We start from the raw sequence: 21,746 nt of genomic DNA on the forward strand, positions 1-21,746 counted from the left end.
GCTGTTCAGCCTGGAGAAGAGAAGGCTCTGGGGTGATCTTATTGCAGCCTTCCAGGAAAGCTGGAGAGGGACTTTTTACAAGGGCATGTAGTGATAGGACAAGGGGAAATGGCTTTAAACTGAAAGAGGGGAGATTTAGATTAGATACAAGGAAGAAATTCTTCACTCTTAGGGTGGTGAGGCACTGGAACAGGTTGCCCAGAGAAGTTGTGGATGCCCCATCCCTGGAAGTGTTCAAGGCCAGGTTGGATGAGGCTTTGAGCAACCTGGTGTAGTGGAGGGTGTCCCTGCCCATGGCAGGGGGGTTGGAACTAGATGATCTTTGAGGTCCCTTCCAACCCAAACCATTCTATTTCTATAAAATGATGGCTGTACCACATACAGATAAACAGAAGTCAAATGAATTAGCCATAGACTCAGTCAATTATGGAAACTGCTGTCATAGCTAACCATGTAAAAGGTATAGAATGGTTGAGAGAAGTTCAAACAAAGCAAGCCTTGCAAGTTCAGTACATAGCATACGGCAAATTAACGAGAAAGGCAATACTGTATTACAGGGCTACATGTTTACAGTGTTTTAGCCTCAAAAGCCCTGAGCAGGTAAGAGCAAGCTGTATACACCACCAGGTAGTAATCCATCAGGTTTGAGCAATTTTTTTAGAACGGGATATGCTGGTGTTTTTTTCTCTTTTGGGTTAGAAAATGCAAGAATGCAAGAATTAGTCCCAGTTATCTGACCTTTTGAAACTAGAAGTTGGCTCAAAGTATATTGCATATTTTTGTGAACAAAATTGCATTACACAGTGAATAGTGGAAAACAAGGGTAATGGCAGCCATAGTCAGTCACTAGAATTATCTGGTTCTTTTTCAAAAAAAATCTGATAAAAGAAAATCCACAGCCTGTCCAGGCAAACAAACATCTGCCAAGTTGAGTTGATTCTGCTTTGAGCTAGATAATCTCTTGATGTCCCTTTCAAGAGTGCTGTTGTTCTCTATTACTAGTTTGCTTTTCTTACCTAAAATAAAAAATTCCTTGTGCATTCTTAAAAGGGAACGCTTTTCTTATCTCCTTTGTTTTTTTGATAGATTTTGCCTATGATATACTGATATGTGTGTCCAGAAAGCCTCTTAACTGGGTTTAGGTTTTGCAAAGCTTAAAAGTGGCCTTGTTTATCCCTGTCTGCACTTTTTTTATCATGTCATCCTTTAGTATGTATGAAGAATTACTTATTTCCCAATAACTTATTAAAATGATCACAAAGAAAATGAAACTCATAGTGCTTGGACTGCTATTGCTTGCTGTATTTGTATAGTTGACATACTTACAGATTATTTCTTTAATTTAGAAAATGAAATACCCATGCCTGAATTTTCTAGTCGTGTTTTGATATTACTAAGTTACCTTTGGCATCTTTTCTTCTCCAGTCACATCCATCCTACTGTGGTTCTTACTTGACCTGGCACCTCTTTAATATCAATGGGCACAGCCCTCTGATTCATCGTTTCCTCAAGAGCTACAGTGCTGAACCATGGTCTGGACAGGATGTCTTGATATGCACAAGGGACATCTCTAATCCTGCACATATCCTTAATGATTAACTCAAGCTTAAGTTAATCATTAATTATCAGAAATTAGAGGTGGCAAAATCTGTGTCTTTTTAATGCAGGATCTCTCCAACAGTGTAGCATTGAGTATTTTGTCAAGGCTTTGCCGAAGGATGTCAAGACTGGCACAGAGACATCACTCAGTCTCACAGTACCATCTCTATTTCTTCCAGTAATTCTGTTTTAACAGTGTAGCCCTCTTGTTATTCCAGTCTGAACGATGAAGCTTGGCTGATCTGATACTTTGCCAGTCCCATCCTGAGACCCATTGTATGCACACAGCTTTTGCAGTTCATCTTAGTTCTGACCAAAGAGAAGGAAAACATCAGCAAAGTTGTTTTCTTTATGTAAAACTTAAGAGTCTAACCCAATATATGCAGACAGACTTTCAGGCATATTCAGAAGATGGACACAACGTTCAAAGAAGTGTACCAGAAACACTGTGGATAAATGAGGGATTTGGACTAGAAGCAGCAGAAAGATAAGCAAGAATTCCTTAAGTACAAAAAAAGCATGTGGATTCATCTTACTCTGTTCTGATAACCTGAATTCAGTTCTGCTATTCTTTTCTTTTGCTGGAGGTATAACCCATTAGCTAACTGGTTTTCAGAAGAGCTTTCTGGTGTGGAGAAAGAGGAGTGAGCTGTGATGTGAACAGATAGAGCAGATAGAACAAATTCCATGGGGCACATTAAGGTAGCATGGCCTTCTCTGAGGCTGACTGAGGTGGAATCTGTTTGTGTTTCCTCATAGTAGTGTTTTTGATAGATTTTGGTTTGGAAGTGGTGATCATAAATTCTGATGTGATTAAGGGAGTGGCTAAAGTGAGACATGAATGCAATTATGATTTGTGGATTTGGGTGGTTTGGGGATATAATAGCCAACTTCCAAAGTGGTGCTGAACTCTCACTATGTGTATTCCTTTGCTGTAGGAGACAGAAGAAAGTTTTTTACCTTGTTAATACTTGGATTGCCTTTGAAATATTAAATATTCTTTCACTCTCTCTCTCTCTCCCCCCCCTCTCCAACATGTATTTTTCTCCCTCCAACATGTATTTTCAGCTTTACAGGAAAAAAAAACAAACAATTGCTGCTAGAGAAGGGAGAGCTGAGGAATATGAAGCAATTGCTGCATCTTTGCCCAGAAGCATTCTGCAATTCTAGGAAGGTTTCAGGTGTGTCACGTTATAGTCTGGGACCAACTGTAAGTGAAATACATTCCTATGGAAACCAGAAGGCACAGTTTTTCCAAAACAATTCAGACATAAATGTACATTCATATCTCAGGCTGAATCTTCATGGGTTATATTCTGGAAGGCCAATTATCAGATTATTCTGTCCTGGTTAAGAACAGGCAAACTGCCAACTTGAACGTTCAGAGAAGGCATTAGCTTTTATGTTTGACTCTAGTCCATTTGATCCACATAAATCTGCATCAGAATGTAAACCAAACAAGCAAAAAAATCCCATGTGACTTCCCTACTGCAACCATGGATTAAAATTATTTGTGAGGATGAGAAAGTCAGCTGCATACTTGGTATTTTATGGCAGTGGTTTGATTTGGCTCTTGTCTTGTCCGAACTGGTATAAGATCTCAAGTGAGAAGAAATGCGTATCACAGTGGTGTGTCTTATTACCAGTGCCTGAGCTGCAGCTGGAGGTGCACTGGTGTCAGCAGCAGAGCATGTAAGAGGGAAGGAGCAGATTCTGGGATGCCTCAACTTTCTTGGCTGGTGTATAACATGATGGGGTATGTGGGGTTATTGCACAAAGCCAGCTGGAAGCTGAATGAGCAGTTAATGATCACAAAACATTTTGAAGATGTAGTATGTAATTTACTGCCCAAAGTAGCACTTGAGGTGACAAATAATCTTCAGATTCTGTGCATTCATTGACCCTTCTGAGAACAATTTTACAACTGGAAGGATAATGGAGGGAAGGTTGTTTACAGAGGCATGAGCTACTGCAGAACCATTAAGAAGCACAAGAAGGATCACATTCTGCATGTGCATTCTGCTCTGGAATAAAAGCATACTTTGTGAAGGAATTTGTCTTTAAAGGACTGTCTGCCTAAGTGCTCTTCTGGAATAGCTCTTGCGGAATAATGCAGTTTAAAAAGCAGTGCCAGCCAGTTCCTCTGTATAGACAAAGCCTTGGGCACCAAGAGTTAGACTTTAGGTACTTACATAAATGGCTTGATGTCTGGAATGAGGACCCTGCAAGCACTCCTGCGCTGTGCTGATGATGGTTAGAGGCTGTGGGTTTTGTTGGCTGGTTTCCCGACCTGTCTAGCGCTGATGACACCTGTGTGTGCTCTTAACCTCCCATGGGTGGAGGGTGGGGAGGGTTTCACAAGCACCTTGAAACAGGCTGAGATGCTGCTGCCCTCCCTTCTGCTGTTTGATCCCCCCTGCCCCCAGCAGGGCAGTGACCCCAAGGGGCAGCCAGGAGTACACCAGGAGTACACCGGAGTGTACTCCTGCTCACAGGAGTACACCATCTCCTTTACAAGCAGTCCCATACCAACTGTGCGACCAGAGGTGAGCTAAAACAGGTGATTGCTTTCCGAATACTGCCTCCAAGAAGACTGGAGACTTGTAGAAGCGTTCGTATCCTAAAAAGCACCTTTTCCATCCTTTTAAAATGGCAGATTAAGTCATATGTATGACTCAGCCTCATTTTCTTGTCCTGTGACTTCAGGCAAGTCACTTCTCTTCCAGCTTCTGGAAACGGATGCTCTCTGGCAGGTTTTGGCCATCCAATCCAAAACTGCCGTGTGCCTTGTTTAGGAACATGTGCATATGGCTGAGCCATGTTGAACTGAATGCCCTCCAAACCAGTGCGGCTCCCAGTTTTTAATTAAGCCTGTCTTTGCCAGCTGTAAAATAAGGGTAATAGGGTATTCCTTAGAGATGGGGAATATAGTCGTCGATAAATTTTAGAAGATAACGTAACTGAAGACAATAATTCAACTGTATTTCCGTGCCGGGGGTTGGGGGTGGGGGGGTGGGGCGGTAAGGAAAGGGGCAGTTCCCGTTCCCGTCAGGAGCCTGCCCGCCTCCCTGGCAGCCCACCGGCGGCAGCGCGAGCGGCAGGCAGCGAGCGGCCGCCTCGTTTTGGCGGGAGGGCAGCGCCCCGCGCCCCGCTCCGGCGGGAAAGGCGCCGCGGCTGTTCCCTCAGGAGGCGGCGGGCAGGCAGCACTGCAGTCTGGGCTCGTCTGGGGAGTTCGGATCCGTTCGCGCTGGGGTACTGTAACTACTCGCAGCCTCGTGCTCCCGGAGGTGCCTGGGGATGAGCTACGTTTTAATTATTGTTGTAATTTTGGTGCTCTGCAGGGGAAGGGAAATTCTGTGGTGCCTCACCCCTTGGGAACAGAAATTTACATCCCCTGAAGAAGCAGCTGGCAAGGAAAAGCTAAATAAATCTGTGTGTTGATATGTGATTAATCATTTATTTTCCTCTGAGTCAATAGATGTAAAATTCCACCACGGCACCCCACAGGGGCAGGTCAGATCACCTCCTGCCCCTAACTTGGGACTCAAACTCTGCTCTGGTCCAATTAGCTGCCATGTTTCTGCCTCAAAACCAGCTCATTGAACCCAAAGCTATGTGCTGGGGCCAGGTCCCTGTCATGCTGACAGTCTGTATCTGTTGAAAGGAGTGCAGCATGCAGGTGTTACTCACGTATCCTAATGAATAGCTCCCAGAGCAGTAACAGGAGGGCTGGGGCACTTGAAGTGGCACAAAAAATATTTGTTTCGTCGCAAAGGTCCTCGTTTCTTCTTGGATTTGCTGTGTTGTCTCAGACTTTCACCCTTTTATCTGCTTCATTGCAGGCTGTGACGACTGAAATCCTCTGGGTCTTTGGTGCACCAACACAGCAGCAACAGGAGGGCCCTCCACTAAACAGGATTTTGTTCATCCCTAAAGCTTTTAGAAGGGTGTGGTATAATTTCCCTGTTTTCCCTTGTAGCCTGCAGGAAAGCACAGGTCTGGGTCTGTCTCGTTTTTCTGCTGTGAGATGCCAATTGCCTAAGGATGGGGAGTAGGAGAGCGATCCCATGACCTGTTCATCTGTGCTTGAAGTGCAGGATTATGTGCATTTCAGGAGGATATTTTTAATGGAGAAGGAGACTGTAATGCAGTTGTAATGCCTTTTGCATCGCTTGTTTTTCGTACTTCAGTATTATGAAGCTAAGGGGTTTTTAAAATCTCTTCAAGCATCTTTTAATTAATGTTTTACTGTAATTATTTTTCTGATTGATGTTAGGCATGAGGTGAAGGTATGATTTCTCATTCCATAATTGTCAAGGTTCTGAAATAGAAATTAAATATATCCTGACAGTATCAGAAACAACTGATTTTATAGGAATATTTCCATTAAATACTAACAGAAGTGACTCCATCATATTTTCACTCCAAAACCGAATAAGATAATCTGAAAATTATGTTTTCTTTATCACTTCTCCCAGCCTCTGTATACACAAGATTCTTGCAAGAAAATTAGGCAGACCTTAAGTGTCCATTTGGAAGCTGAAAAAAGCTATTTTCAGATATTTCGTCTAAATTATCCCATTCTCTGTTAGACATAGCCCATGTTGTAGTTTCATAATAAACCTGTCTTACCTTTCATTGTTTTTATTAACAAGGATGAGCAAGCAAACCTATATATACATCGGGATGAGGTAGTTTACAAAACTTTTGATCAGCCATAGCTAGAACAGTGAAGGCAAACTCACAATTAAGACAGAAGCAACCTATCCATTTACAAAACCACAAAGATGATACAGCAGATTATAAGACCATATTTCTAAGGAACCACACTGTATTAGTTTTTCTTGCATTCATAAAATTTAAGGAGGTCATATTTTATTTTTATTTAACCATGCTATCACTAAGTGCCTATACAGGTTCAAGGCCTTGCTTATAGGAAATCACATAAAGAGGGCAGTGAAGTTGTAGTGGTGTACAGATATGGCAAGTTAATAATGAAAAACCATGAAATAACCTCTCTGCATATGTTTTTGCATAATAAAAGCATCAGATTTTTATTACCCTTCTTTTGTTCCCTTCATGCAAGCATACTCGCAGGCGTTAGTTGCACAACTTCAGCTTTTATTCAGTATTTTGAACTACAGCAAGAACTTGAAAATAAATACAGCTTTATAGTCTACTCTCAAAATATATGACTATAGAGTTGTAGCCTTGTCAATAGCACTGTTTGTGGGCTTTCTGTCACATAAAGATGGGGAAGCTGAGATGTTGCATAGCCTTTCCGTTACCCATTCTGCCTGCAACTATGCTGGCTTTTGTTATAAAAATACAGACCTTCCTTAACTTTCTTACCAGAATAAATTCCACTAAAAATAAAATATAAAAATATTCCCACCTCCAAACTCATCTCTGACCCAAGATTCTCCCAAAGGAACAAAATCTCTTGTCCTAATACCTCTTAAACCTTTCCTAGCCAAACTAGTTCATCTAAGAGTAATGCTGTAGATTTTCTCCTTTTGGACTGGTAGGTCAGATAAAGATTTGGAAGCAGAATCCGTGTTTAAATCCATATGTGATGGCATACTGAGAAGGTTCTGTAGTTCAAGGGCTTCTTAAAAGTCCTTTGACACTCATTTATTGCCACCCCAATACTATCTTTGTTTGCATTTCCCAGTCGTGATCAATACTTTATTGCCTGCTTTTTCACGATGAAGGCCATGGAGGATCAAGTAGTTCAGGAAGAACTAGGATACCAGGATGATGAGGTAAATTTATGGTTGATTGAAAAATATGTGCAGCAAATGTTGATTTCATAACACTATCAAAATTCCTTCGAACAAAGAAGAGACAGGAGGTTCCCAGAGACCATCAGGGATTTCAATGCATTTAAAATTTTGTTCCAGTCTGATACCAAGGAAATCTCTTTCTCCTAGTCCCTGTACAGCCTTGCTCCTCAAATATGCTTCATCAACCTTTCAAAAGCTATGCACAGTTTTTAATGGGATTATCATTATTTCTTTATATTTTGTGCTTACATATTAAATGCAAGGGGACTATCAGTTAATTTTATGCATCCAAGGAATGGTCATCAGCCTGAAAAGACTGAGGAGCTGTGGCGGAAAAAATCAAGGTGATGATGATCATAACACAAGTTTTATTAGCACAGCAGAAGATTTCTTGCCTGTGAAGATACACTTTATGAAGAAGGTGATAGGAAATGTGTAGGCCTTCTTGGCTCACTATGGCTTTGCTAATTTGGGTAGTCCAACAAGTTGTGTATTATTAGCGAAAATCATTTAAACATTTATAAATTTGAAACAGACACATACTGAGATAGAAGCAATTACAAGAAAAAGCAAAATCTACTTTTTTTTTTTCCTGCTATTTTTTTTAGGAATCCTTTTTTCAGGATATTGACCTGCTACAGAAGCATGGAATTGTAAGTATTGAGAATGACTTTACCACACAGAATTGTCCATGTAAAGCTATTGTAAGGTTATTTCCAAAAGCATATACACATTGATAAAAATAACTGAAATTCCTACTTGCAATAAATTCTAAATCAGTCATGTGAAGACAAATTTTGCCTTGTTGATAAGACAGGTTTTCACAAAACCTCATTCCCATCAGATTCCTAAATAAAGTGGCAAGATATTCAAAGTATTTAGCACCCAGCGCTCTTGAAAAACCAACTACTTGCTAATTTATTTGAAAACTGTGTGATAGATTACTTCCTGTTCCTGCCAATCTTTGTAATTACTCCTGCATTTTTGATGCCTGTGAATTTACATTTTAACAATTGTTGCTATACTATTTTCAACATGCTGGTGAATGGGGTAGGGTGGGAGTGAGGAAAATATTAGTAGCTAGAGAAACAAGTGGTTAGTTTTCTTCATCAAATATGAATTCCTATAGCAGTTATCGTCGTCATCATCATCATTATTATCACATAAACATCACCTATTTATTTGAATTGCTATTATTATATGTTTATTCAGGAGACTGGCTCATGGATTGGAACCTTATTACATTCAGTGTTATAGAAGCAGAATAAAAAGTTGGGTTTGCCTGAAGTAATGCAAGATTTAACCCTAATGTAAATAACTACAGACATACAGATGGGGAGGACGCATACACAATGAGACAGCATTAGTCAGCACTATAATTACTGGGCTCAGCATATCGGCAGCGTAATTGTTGTCAACTTTTTTTACTGGCAATTCATTGACAGTTTCAAAGGGAGTTCTGAAGAAGGATCAGGAGGTTGGGAGCTCTAACTATGGAGCAACATAGGAAAAATACAATGTGTTAAAAATTTAACAAGTTGACCACAGAGGCTGACCTCCTGAGCTGGAAGGGAATTGAACTAGCCTGTCAATATTAAATGAGGCATGGTATACAGAGAATGATGCTAAGGTATGAAAGATCTTGAAAATAAAGAATAATTACTTAAGCTGTTCTTCTGACTTAACAGGAGTTTCCTGCTCTTTTTTTTTTTCCACCTTTCTTCCAAGTGGTTATTCCTACACCCCAGGGGAAGTTTTTGTTCTCAGCTGTGCTAGTTAAAATCTTTGTGTGAGCATATGATGACCCATATCTGTTAAATTTATTTGCTTAAAGAAATATTTTTTGTGGGTTTAGAATTTTTTTCCTAGGAGTAGGGAGAGAAATATTTACTAGATTTGACAGTGTGGCCACAGAGAGAGTCAGGTTAGCACAACCTAGGATGTGGTTTGATGTTCAAAAGTGTTTGGTAGGAATTAAGGTGCTGTGACCCCGCAGCCTTTGCTGAGTGAGCCTGCCCCTAAAGCATGCTATCTCTTCTTCTGGCACACATCTGCTTTGGTAGTCACCATGTGAACTGGATTTGTGATCAATTCATCCAAAAATCATCACAGCAAAAATAGCGGGTTAGTTTTTTTTAGTTGCAAATTCTCAGTCTGCTCCCTTTTCCACCTCGGAGGCACACAACTGGGACAGGGCTGCAACATAAGGTAGAGGATCAGGACAAGCAGCCGGTGCAAGGGCGCAGGCGTGTCAGTACGTTAAGCCATGAGTACTGCTGAACACTTTGTAGTATCCAGCTCTAGTCTAAGGAGGCTCCAAGCTGGGTTGGTACATAAGCTGTTGGTGAAAGATGTGTCTGTGCGGGAGAGAACAAGAACTTCTGTAACCAGGTCTACCACACAGAGACTTGTAATGCAGAACAGCCTTAAGTTGGATGTGACCAGAAAGACAAAGCCACTAAAGAAATGCAGAAGCAGGGTTATGCATTTAAAATTTTGGTCTAGAAAAATGATCTTTGCAGCAGTAGCCTGTTGTCTTATTAGAAAGCCACAATAAAACAGCTCAATAATTTTTATATTGCTGGTTATATTCTTTTGGGTGGAAGAGCCATTTTTATTCATGACTGATTTTACCTCATCCATCTCTATTAATGTAATAATAATAAAAAAAAATTACAGGATGAGAAATAAACTTCCCAGTGAACATGACTAATTTCTAACATAGCCTCACTGCAGCATTCTTATGTCCTGTGCACCCACACGCTCTAGATAGATAGATGATACATCCTGTTCATAGTTCTTTTCAAAGAAAAAACTTGCCTGGAAATGGTAAATTGAAGTATTATCCCAAACCTTTCACATGGTATGTTTTCTTGTGAATAATCTGTTGCTTGCATTGAAGTTTCCAGTGATGTCAGAATCATAAAATAAGGTGAGAGGAGGCAAAATGTGTCAGTAGGGCGCTGACTGAAGTCATGCTGTACCCAATTTATGAAAAACTCTAGTATTCCAGTCCAAAGTGTTGGTCAGATCTGGAGGATATGTGTGTGTTAAATTGGTCATACTGTGAACATGCAGAAACAGTGCAGCAGTTAGAGAGAGTCAGCTTCTGACGATCTTTGTGAGTCAGCTTCCAATTACCCACAATCAGATTATCTGGTTTACAAATTATCTGTGCTAAGGGACCAAGGACAGATCTGAGTGTTATGGGTTTACTAGGCTGGACTCCACGCTATATGAAATAATCCGTACTGTTTCCTTACTACCAGCCTGGATTGATAAAAGACTGCACTGAACAGGGACAAGTACGTACAAGTGGACCCAAGACACCTTTCTCTCAAAAGCACCAGGATGTTTCCGCACCATGATCCCTCACACCAATGTTACTCAAAATTTTCTATTGCTGCTGTCATGAACTACATAACAAAGAGTTTACTGTGAATCTGTTCCTTTCTTGGAAAATACACATGCATATGAATGTATAATGAAAAGATATACTTTGCTTTCTAGTTGTTAACTGTTGTGAGTACTCATAGAAGGGAACTTTATTCACAGAATGTAGCAGATATTAAAAAACTGAAGGCAGTTGGGATCTGCACGATCAAAGGAATCCAGATGACCACAAGACGGGCACTGTGCAATGTAAAAGGGCTTTCCGAGGCCAAAGTGGACAAGATTAAAGAAGCTGCAAACAAGCTTATCGTAAGCCAGTCACTTTCCTGATAGTTTAAATTTGTGCTGGCCTCTCAAAAATGCCGTGCAACGTTTCTCTTAACAGATTTTTTCACCACATCATCAAGATAATTTTGAAAACTATTCTGCTCGTTACTCTAAAGGGTTAATACTTTATACTCTACAAAAACCAGATAAATGCTGTGGTGCTTTTCATACCCAACCTGTGTAAATGAGGCAAGGGTGGAGAAAAGATATTTATGCGGGATATTGCACTTTACCTTCAGGTTAAAGCTAAAATAAACCTCTCATACTCTTTTTGGTCATCCTTAGGAACCAGGCTTCCTGACCGCCTTTGAGTACAGTGAAAAACGGAAGATGGTATTTCATATTACTACTGGCAGCCAGGAATTTGAGTAAGCTTATCTCTACTTAAATCCTTCTTTAGTCCATATTGTTTCAATAATCATATTTATTGTCTTTAATGAGACACAAAAAATATAAAGGAACAAATATTCAGCTAGGACATGTAGGTTACCTTGCATTTGGAGCTAGTGCTGGCTCAAAGATGCCTGCATCACTGAGCAACAAAGCCAACTCCTTTTCTGAGGGGAAAGGGAACTTTGTACAGTCATTGTAAGTAAACAGAGTTTGCATGCAGAAATCCTGAACGTATCATCATTTTTTCACCTAGTCAAAACAACCTGCAGGTCTCAGGTCAAAACTGTAAGTCTTTGAGACCTCCCTTGAGATATTTTTATGGAATGTTATCTTTCCAAATGTGTTTTATCTTTTCTTTCTTTACAGTAATAATTTCTATAGATCTTTCTCTTGCACACAGAAAGGAAGGTTGAGACAGAGTTAGTTCTTTATGAATCAGTGATCATTTAGTGCCCTGCACTTAAGGCATCACTTTTTTACTTTCCTCTTTTGATTTTGTGGATTTAATTATATCATAATCTTTTCCCTTTCTCCAGTAAACTTCTGGGTGGTGGGATTGAAAGCATGGCGATCACTGAGGCCTTTGGAGGTGAGAAAGCCGCATTAAATGAGTATTACTGAACAAAGAATTGCAACTTAGTTTAGACTTTAAATCAAGATGGATTACTTCTATCAAACTTATCACATTTTAGTCATAAAAGACGAGTACCTGCATGAGTGTAAGAAGAAAGAATCCACTTCTCTCAGTGTTTTCCCATTGTTCCTCTTCATTTGCTGGCAGACTAAGTTTGAGCTGAGTAATCATTAGACTAGGGGCATGCTGATTCAGTACAACATAGCGTATTAATGCTATTACTAACACGTCATATAGGAAAGATTTTCCTGGTGTAATCTGTGTTTCTTTCCAGTAACAAAACTGCCACAAAAGCTATTTTATTTATACACGCTCAGGATACATTGCATTTCAATAAGATTTTGAAATTACAGTTAAGCTACTATTATCGTAAATTTGGTCAGTCAGTGGTTAACACTTCAGCATTTAAGAGTTCAGAAAACACAGTACTTTTCCCTTTAGAAAAGATAAACTGGAGACTGACGTGATTTGATATAATAAATAAACTCATAAGCTTCTGCTTGATTATTTTACTGAAAATGAAACTGAGCCAGGTCAGTAGAATCAACCATTTCTTTCCCTGCCTTCCTCAATTAACACTTTTCTACAGATGCCATATGGTTTTAACTTCTACACAGAAAAGAATAAATGACCTTAGCAGGCAAGCATGATCAAATTAAAGCATTTCAGATTTTGCTTTTCATGTAACACATTTCTACTACATAGAATATGATTTTTAAATTGGGGTTAAATGATTTAAAAAGGTAGAGACAGAGGTGAATTTTGTATGTAGGAGTGTTTCTAACTGCAGTAATTCCTGAATCTGGCAAACTCAGAAAAAAAAAATCTGACCTGTTTTTTTTTCTTTATTTAACAGAGTTTCGGACAGGCAAAACCCAGCTATCTCACACCCTTTGCGGTAGGTGTACTACCTTAAAACAGAAAGCCATTTCTTCTTAGAAAGCTATACATTCTTTACAGCTATATCAGAATTAAACACATAGCGACAAGTCAGAATCTTTTATCTCTAGAAATACAGTGAACCAGACCTCGGTGACTCCCACCTCCACTAGCTGTGTTTGAGTAGCGGACTTATATAAAGAATTAATTTTAATACTGCTCACATTAATGTAAGTTTTGCCATAAGGAGAGAGAAGATAATAGGCCGTCTTACAGAAACCTGTGAAACACACCATCTGGAAAAGCAGAGCACAAATATGGGTTACAGGTGGAAAGGGGTATTGCTCAGAAAAGGGAAAAGGCAAGATTTTTTCTCAATAACTCTTTTAATTTCCTGGTTTCAAGAGGTTTTGCTGAATATGGCATTCTGAAAGGGCACTGAAAGAATACTACTGGCTGACAGTGACTGGGTAAACAAAGATTTTGGCAGTCATTGTATTCGGGCAGTGCCAAATACAGCAGGACTCTGATTTCCCAGTGAAATCTCTCAACATGTACAGAGTAGTAAATAATAACTAATGTAACCATTACTGCTGCTGGAATACATGTACCAGACACTGACAGGCAAACGTTCTCTTAAATGTGCCCTATATTATAAAAGGGAATTATGGCACCTTCTGGAAAAATGAGGCCTCTTCTGTTTAGTACAGTCTAACAGTCAGCAGAGTTGTACCCTTTTGCATGAATGATTACAACCGAATGAATTGAGTATTTTAGCTTACTCACACCAAAGAGACTAAACTCACAATCAGTAACTATTCACATATCAGGAAAAATCCATGTCCAAAAAATTTTTGATCATATGAGTTACAGCTGGAAAAAAAACCCTACTAAATCAATACCATTAATTTGGGCAAAGGATTAAGAGGATGCTTTGTGCATAAGAACTTATCAATAACATCCTTACCTACTTTCAATATAAAATACACAGATTTAGTGGTGGTGCTGAGTAAAACACAATTTTGACACCATTAATTAAACCTCATCCGATCTCCAGTTGATAAAAGTGGCTTGAGTTTCTTCTCAAGATGGGAGTAAGGCCTGAGATACTCTTGATTTTCACATTGATTAAAACTGGTCATTCTTTGTGATATGGATAGTAGTTGTATTTTATTAAAAAATAATAATCGAGGGAGTAAGAAAATATTTTTCCCACTTTTTCATTTTGATGTTCTATGATTCACTGTAGTGACAGCTCAGCTTCCAGGACCAAATGGCTACACAGGTGGAAAGATTATCTTCATTGATACTGAAAACACTTTGTATCTTTTGGACTGTTAAAAGCTTCAGGTACGATGAACTGGAAAGACAGTTCACGTTGTTATAAGCAAGTAGGAGGCTACAGAAAGCTTCATACATGTAAAACCTTCTGACTGACATGACAGCCTGAAGAGCATGGTGCGTAGCGGCCCACACGGCAGTGACTTTTTTATCTGTCATTTCATGTAATCCAACCTGGAAAACTTAAGAGTTAAGATACAGATTTTATTTTAACTGGGTTTGTTGTTTTGGTTTTTTTTTGAGATATGCGTTCTAATAATGATACAGGTGATAGAAGCTTTTCTATTTATTTCAAGAGAAATTCATTTAAATACTAAACACTATTTTTAACACTTTGTCTCTGTGGTAGGCTGTATAAATAGGTTTTGCTCACAGCTAAATTCCTAGAGCACAGATATCCATATGTCAACATTCCCCCACCTCAAACCTTAAACATCAAACAATTTTCATCATGAGTCCTAAACTATCTTTAGGGTATGTGGGACAGTGTGAAGAGAAAAAGCCAGTCTTCTCTAGGATCAAAATAAATATTCTTCTTTGTTTTTCCACAGTTCTATTTTGGAATGGAGTTTTGTTATTTTCAGAGCTTGGTTTGTACAAAGAGACATCCTTAACTTTGACTAATGGCAGCCGACCAGACCGTCTTCGTGACATTGCCGACCGCTTCAGTGTTGACCACGATGCAGTACTTGACAATGTGCTGTACGCACGTGCATATACTAGTAAGATTATTACTGCAACTGGCATGATATCTGCGTTTTTCTCTGAGGCTCCCATTTTAATAGTTCTCAGTTTATTAACTGAGATTGCCCACTGAGGATCATAAAGAATGTTTTTGTTTTGTTGCTAACAAAAGAAGTTACAAGCTTGCTTCCATTTTCTGTTTCTGGTGCTGTACACGGAGCAGATTTGCTCTGTGGAAGTATTCCAGCTCAGCTGCACTGCAGAAACTACAAAGGTTTGCAATTTGCCACAACATTAAGTGAACTCTGCTGTGTATATGACAAGCGTCAGCGTAGCATCTTAGCTAAAGAAGCACCAATTAATGTAACCACAGTGGGCTGAATGTAAGCTAATTCTGTAAATGCTGTTGAGAAATTCTCTATGCTCTTGTGAATGGAACTTTATAGGGACACCTCCAACGCACTCTGTCACAAGACACTGCATTAAAACTTCAAGGAACTTTTAAATGAGACTTTTACTTTGAGAGTACCATATGAAAATGAATAATGCTTAATATGTTTCTGTGTGTCATTTAACTCAACATTAAATTCAAATGTTTACATTTTCAGTTCTTAACACAACAAAAAAGATGTCTTTGTGTATCATTTTGTTGCAAAGATTTCACAAAGAAGTTTTGTTAGTTGGGCAAGTGGAAACCAGAACCTGAAGAAGCACAGAAAGTGCTGGTTATTGTAGAGGTGGCTTGTTATTGGGCACTGGATCTAAAACTACTGGCAGTGAGAATTTAAACAGTGCAGACATTTAAAGCAGAATTTCAAAATTTAGGCTTTTGTTGTTTCAGAGCTCTTTCTGGTCCTAATTTCATTTGGCAACTATACTTCCCGCCAGGTGAACATCAGATGGAATTGCTTGACTATGTAGCAGCCAAGTTCCATGAGGAAGCTGGTATCTTCAAGCTGTTGGTACAAGACTATTTTTTTTTGTATGCTTACTGCTTTCAGAATATGTTTTCCTATTTTCTTTCACTATATTTACTTATCTAGCATAATTGCAATGCAGATCATTGACTCCATAATGGCACTTTTCCGTGTGGATTTCAGTGGTCGTGGAGAGTTGGCTGAACGACAACAGAAACTTGCTCAAATGCTGTCAAGGCTCCAAAAAATATCAGAAGGTAAGGGAAACATTGCCAAATCTGGAAAACATGGGCCAGAGTTACTGAAACAGTAGTTATTGGTAGCACAACCACCTAGTAGTCCAAGTGTATTATCAATCAAGCACTGGCCCAGGAATCTTTCCTCACTTTACACCTCTGTCAGTTACCAAAAAGATCAAACTGATAGTATGTTATTTCAGGATGACAGGTTAAGGAGTCTTTAGAACCATTCAACATTCAGAGTTTTCCTAGAAATACTGTCAAGAGAAGTCCTAAATGAGAGAATAGGTTGTAGAAACAGACAAATATCCAGAAGAGAAATCATCTTCCCCAAATTTTGACAGTCTAAATACACGAGAAACATGAAGAACAGAAAAACCGATGAAGGCACAGTGAGATAAAATGCTGTGCCCATTGCCGTGTTCCCAGTACTTTGCAGTGCTCTGAGGGATGATGACAGGATGAATAAGGTTCCTCCTCTTTGAAATGTCTCAGAAATGTTGATGAGGAATAAGTAAATGTTTTTTTATGCAGTAAATAAAATTTTTTAAAAAGTACGGACACAGGGAGGGAGAGGGGGCTGAGGGCAGGAAGCCAACAGAGATGCGAAACTGAGAAAGACTTGTTCAGTGGAATTCTGAAAAGTGCTCATTTTTGGCATAAGTATTACAGCTGAAGTCACACAGGAGCAAATTTAGGCTGTCTCCTGATTAACTCCAGCCATCAGACATAATGAATATTTGCTTCTTTTTCATTTGAAATTTGAAGTGCTTCAGCAGCAGCCTTGCTTTACCACAGGCGGGAGAATATTTAGAATATTTTGGAATTCTAATTGCATATAGTCCACCTTCTTTCCATTGTTTTCTATTGCAGAATATAACGTGGCTGTGTTTGTGACCAACCAGATGACTGCTGATCCAGGAGCAACTATGACGTAAGATACCTTTTCTCTCCCTCTTTTTAAAATTTTCTTCTCTTTTGTATTACATATGTAACAGATGAGAACTGAGATTGTACAGAGCAAGAGGGACCGAAATGAAGGTTCAGATTGGTCATTGGTCCCTCTGGTATGATGAATCATTCATGGACAACACCTATAGGTTTCTTTCAGTTTTTGAAATGAAAGTTCAAAGTTATGTTTACCTGCTGCCTGGCATGATGGCTTCTTTCACTGTGACTTGAACGAAGAGAACAAGCCGTAAAAAGTATTGAAAAAGCACCCCGTTTTCTTTTGGAGCAGCTTATATATGAAGTTTAAGGTGTGTATTTCTTGAGCCTCTTGAATTTAATGAGAGGAAAATTATGCCAGCATTGAGCATTTGAACATCCTATCTTGAGGCAAGTGTGTTAAAGTCCTTTTTTGTTAAGTTTACCTATTTATTATTCACTACTGAGTTCAATATGCCTCATCTGGCAGTTAACTGCAGTATTAACCTATGGAATTTGCACAGTGAATTGTGACAATTTTCTTGCTAATTTAGCTTTCAGGCGGACCCAAAAAAGCCCATTGGGGGCCACATCCTTGCTCATGCTTCGACTACCAGGATTAGTTTGAGGAAAGGTAGAGGGGAGCTGCGTATTGCAAAGATATACGACAGGTAATTCACCTTTCCTTCACAGGAAGGAAGCTGTGTTACGAGCAACCATGTGGTAACAAAGTTCATGGTACTGAAACTTAATAACCTGACAGACAATTCATAATTCCAAACTGACAGCATTTCTGGATGGTAAATTGAGAGAAGATCTGAAAAGACCAACTAATGAACAGACTTAAAAGTTGCCTTGCATATTACAGACATTAAATTAATCTTTAATCAGCAGTCCTACTAGATGCTTATCTCTTAAAGACAACCATCAAATAGTTTGGTAAGACTGGTGGTCCCTTGGCAGGAAAATGCCAGAGCTGTTAAAGTATTAAGTTTTGCTGATGGAATTAGTATCAGTTTACCTGGTAAGCTGTGGCAGATGCAAATCATTAAAAATCATACTAGTTGAACTGCATGGAGAGACCAGTGTTTCTGGTCAGGAACTAAGAAAATGAAATGAGAGGTTGCACAGACAGAATCTTTCCTTCTCCTGAACCTTCTCCATTCCCCTCCCTTGTGTTTGTCTTCTTCCAAGAGATGGATTTCACATTTTCTGATCTTGATAATATTGATCACATTCTACAGCTTGCACATAGGAATAAAGATGTTGAAGTATTCCAGGTTGCTTACACTTACAACATTTTGGAGACTGTTTCACAGCTGTATTTAACATGGGGAAACCCACAAGTTCCTTGTTTCTTTTTATTCCCCCCAGCCCTGAGATGCCTGAAAATGAAGCCACATTTGCCATAACTGCTGGAGGGATCGGGGATGCCAAAGAATAGGCAAAAAATCAATGTAAATGTACGGCTGAAAACCACCTGGGCAGTTGGGATGAAGATTTGGGCAGGGTCACCGACTGCCTGGCTGCATTTTTATCTTTTGGGAACCATTTGGGATATTTTGGGAGAATTGGAATGAAATCTGTACAGGTTAGTTTTATTGATCTTAATAGAATTTGGTTCATTTAGGGTCTTCATTTTCCAATTGAACTTTCAGCCGACAAAGATTTAAGAAATAAGCTTGTGAACTGAAAGAATTCAGAATCCTGTTCCTATATTTTGTGAAAATCAAAGCTGTCCTTTCACATGAGATTAATACACTCTTTTTTAGTTTCTTTCAAAGAGAGTGTCTATGTGACAGAATTTAATAGTGCAAAATGGAACAGAATTGGCATAAACTCAGTCATAAAATTGACATAAATAGATGGAAAAGGCCGTGTGCAAGAGCAACAGCCCAATAATTTGATAGACTCTCATGTACTGTAGAGGAACAAGTTACTTTAAGTATAGGGTTTTAGGCATTTTTATCTTGAATAGATAATTTTTGTATTTTTATTTAGCATTTTCTACTTTTTGAGAGAACATTTTAAATGGTTCTTATTAAAGTTAAAAATAAATATTATAAATTGGAACAGCACTCTGCTTGTTTGGGTGCTTTGAATCAAACCCTGCTCTCAGTAATCTCACTGATCTTTCATGAGAGAAATAAATGGGATGCAACCCAACATTTTAAAACCTTTTGTCTAGTTCTCTAAAGAAACAAACTTTATATAATTGCCTTGTCAGTCTCCTAATATAAGTAAGAATATTAAAGATTATTATTAAATATTATTATTAAAAAGCAGAAGAAACAAAAGCAGTGGCTATAGATAGGGGAGAGGGCTGACACCAGCACTTATACCAAGAGAAAGGCACTCGTGACTTGGCTTGCAGAGAGTGTGCCCGCGGGCCAGCCGCACAGGCATGGCTCCAAACTAGCCAGAGATGCACGTCGTGGGAGGTAAACGAAGAAGCTAGGAGTAGAGAAATGAGGGACTAGGGGACAAAATACCAGTTCACTTTGCATTACCTCCCATGCTCACGGAATTGCTTGTTTTAAAATAAACTCAATGATTTATGTATTAGACGCTTTAAGGGAAGGCCTCACTTGTGTAACTGCTCATTAGAATGGGTCTAACTTTGGTGGCTGGTTTGAGAGCTTGTCCTCACTGACAGGAGAATTTTTTTCATTTTGATTAACCAAAGCATGTTAGATAACACGAAGTAAAAAGGCAGCGATGACCAGAATTTCATCCAAGAAAAGGCTGACACTGTAGCCAGCTACAGAGTTCACTTTCCTTGAGTGGTTTCTTAACATATCTTATATTCCATGTTTTTCCTGAGGTAAAGCACTATTTTTCACAGTGGAGAGAAGTCTAGAGAGACAAAGGCAGGGAGGCTGGCTGATCCGAGAGCCAGGAACGGATCAGCTATTGTCATTTAATGTAACATCTAGTTCCTTCCACGTACCAGTCTTTCCCACCAGTCTTTCCCACACGAAGCATTCATATCTAATGGCCAAGTACCAAGTGTCAGTGAGAGCTTACAGTGTTACTTGACTCCCTCCTACTCACTTCGAAAAGCCCAGGTTTCTTCCAATATTTTATTTTAAGCACCAACATTGCTTTTTGCTTTCTCACATATGCCATACATACATACAGCAAGGAAAACTGAAGTGGTAACCAATTTGTGTCTCATTCCTGGCTGTTATTTGCTCCAAGGGTCTGAAAGAAAAGGGCACTCACTCTCTTTTCTTCCAATGTTACCTTCATTTTTTATAATCTGATAGCCCAGAAAGCGCTGCTGATAGCTCGACTGTGGTTTAGGCCAAGGCTTTATTTGGTGTACATGGATCACCTACCAGCCATGGCTTCTTGTGCCAGGATGGACTGACTGGCTGCTTGTCGGTAGGTGCTGGAAATGTAAGAACAGCACAAAAGAACTTAACGGCCTATGCCACATAATTGCCTCGTGGCTTATTTGATGTCTTAGCTAAGAGTGCCTGGTTGATATGGGAAGTCAAATGCCAGCAGGCCATGAACACGATGTCCGTGCCATGCCCCATGTCCTTCGAGTACTTCAAAACATTTCTCTCATCCCTTGCAGTAACACGTTAGTGGCCCAAGCGGTGACAGCGTTACAGTTCCCTTTCTGGAGAGGCTGACATGAACCCCTTGCAGCTGCAGAGGGGGTGTGTGACCGGGGGCTGCTGGCACGACCCGTGTCTGGGGCCCGTTGTGCCATTTTCTCCGGGCCTCCTGCCACTCTGGCGGACACAAACATCATGGCTGCTGTCACTCCCGCTCCTGCCCCGGCGCCGCACCAAGATCCTCCTAGTCATCTGCCAGGGAAAAAAGCGGAGGAAAACTCAAATCCACAGGACCCGTACGTCCTCTCCGGCGCCGCTGCGGAGGCCCGAGGAGCCGCTCCCACCGGACCGGGCCGAGCCGTGCCCCCGCCGCCGCCCCGCGCTCCCGTTATTGTCTCCTCAGCCCCGCTGCCACCCTCCACGGGGCCAGCGGGCGCGTAGGCGAAAGGCCGTATTCTCCAAACCTGACTACGCTGCAAAATTAACGTAATCCTCCGACCCTCTGCCAAACCTGCCTGCACAATCCGCGGAAGAATTTTACGCAAAACGCACGGACTCATCTTACACTACGCCAGCCTGAATTACACAATTTGCGTACGCCGTGTACTGACGTAACGTACGCCTCGGCCGAGGTTTTCCTTACCGTCCAGAAGGGGTTACGCGATTGACTTCTTGCGTAGCAGACTTTGAGGAATAGGGAGAGCGTTACTCTCCTCCCTTCCCCCCTCACGTGGGGGTTGGGCTCAAGTAAAGAACGCTACGCGTCTTTCGTAGCCTGCCTGCTGCGCGGAACACTGTTTCGCCAAGCGAGTTTAGGGCGTAGTTGGCTTCCGGGAATAGGCGTAGGCATTTCGAGGGCCGCAGTTTGCGCAGCGCCAGGCCGCCCGTACGTAACTGAAGCGGGTTGGGGCGGCGGCAGCCATTTTGTGCCGGGAGACCGGAGGAAGAAGACGCTGGTGTGTCCACACTGCACGGGCCCTGGAGCCGACCGAGAGCCCCGCCGTTCCCTCCGCCGACGTTCAGCGGGTCTCTGACCCACTGACCACCTCTTCTCCTTT

General features: G+C 40.4%; 2 protein-coding genes across 2 annotated transcripts; one reads left to right on the forward strand and one right to left on the reverse strand.

Moving 5' to 3' along the window:
• Window positions 1-3,893: 3,893 nt before the first annotated feature.
• LOC147528890 (uncharacterized) lies at window positions 3,894-21,626 on the reverse strand. Its single transcript, XM_086610742.1, is given in 8 exon segments — window positions 3,894-4,015; window positions 4,060-4,150; window positions 4,152-4,235; window positions 4,237-4,329; window positions 4,332-4,410; window positions 21,450-21,537; window positions 21,540-21,578; window positions 21,581-21,626. Coding segments are annotated over 8 exon segments (627 nt in total). The 5' UTR covers window positions 21,612-21,626.
• Window positions 7,308-18,563, forward strand: DMC1 (DNA meiotic recombinase 1). Its single transcript, XM_009989832.1, has 13 exons — window positions 7,308-7,364; window positions 7,994-8,038; window positions 10,941-11,087; window positions 11,391-11,473; window positions 12,035-12,087; window positions 12,989-13,030; window positions 14,261-14,333; window positions 14,983-15,074; window positions 15,925-15,998; window positions 16,096-16,210; window positions 17,066-17,126; window positions 17,674-17,790; window positions 18,494-18,563. The coding sequence occupies exons 1-13, from the start codon at window positions 7,308-7,310 to the stop codon at window positions 18,561-18,563; spliced, it is 1,029 nt and encodes a 342-aa protein (XP_009988134.1).
• Window positions 21,627-21,746: the final 120 nt, after the last annotated feature.

The sequence above is a fragment of the Tauraco erythrolophus genome, chromosome 4 (genome assembly GCF_009769465.1).
Source record: "Tauraco erythrolophus isolate bTauEry1 chromosome 4, bTauEry1.pri, whole genome shotgun sequence".
NCBI lineage: Eukaryota > Metazoa > Chordata > Aves > Musophagiformes > Musophagidae > Tauraco > Tauraco erythrolophus.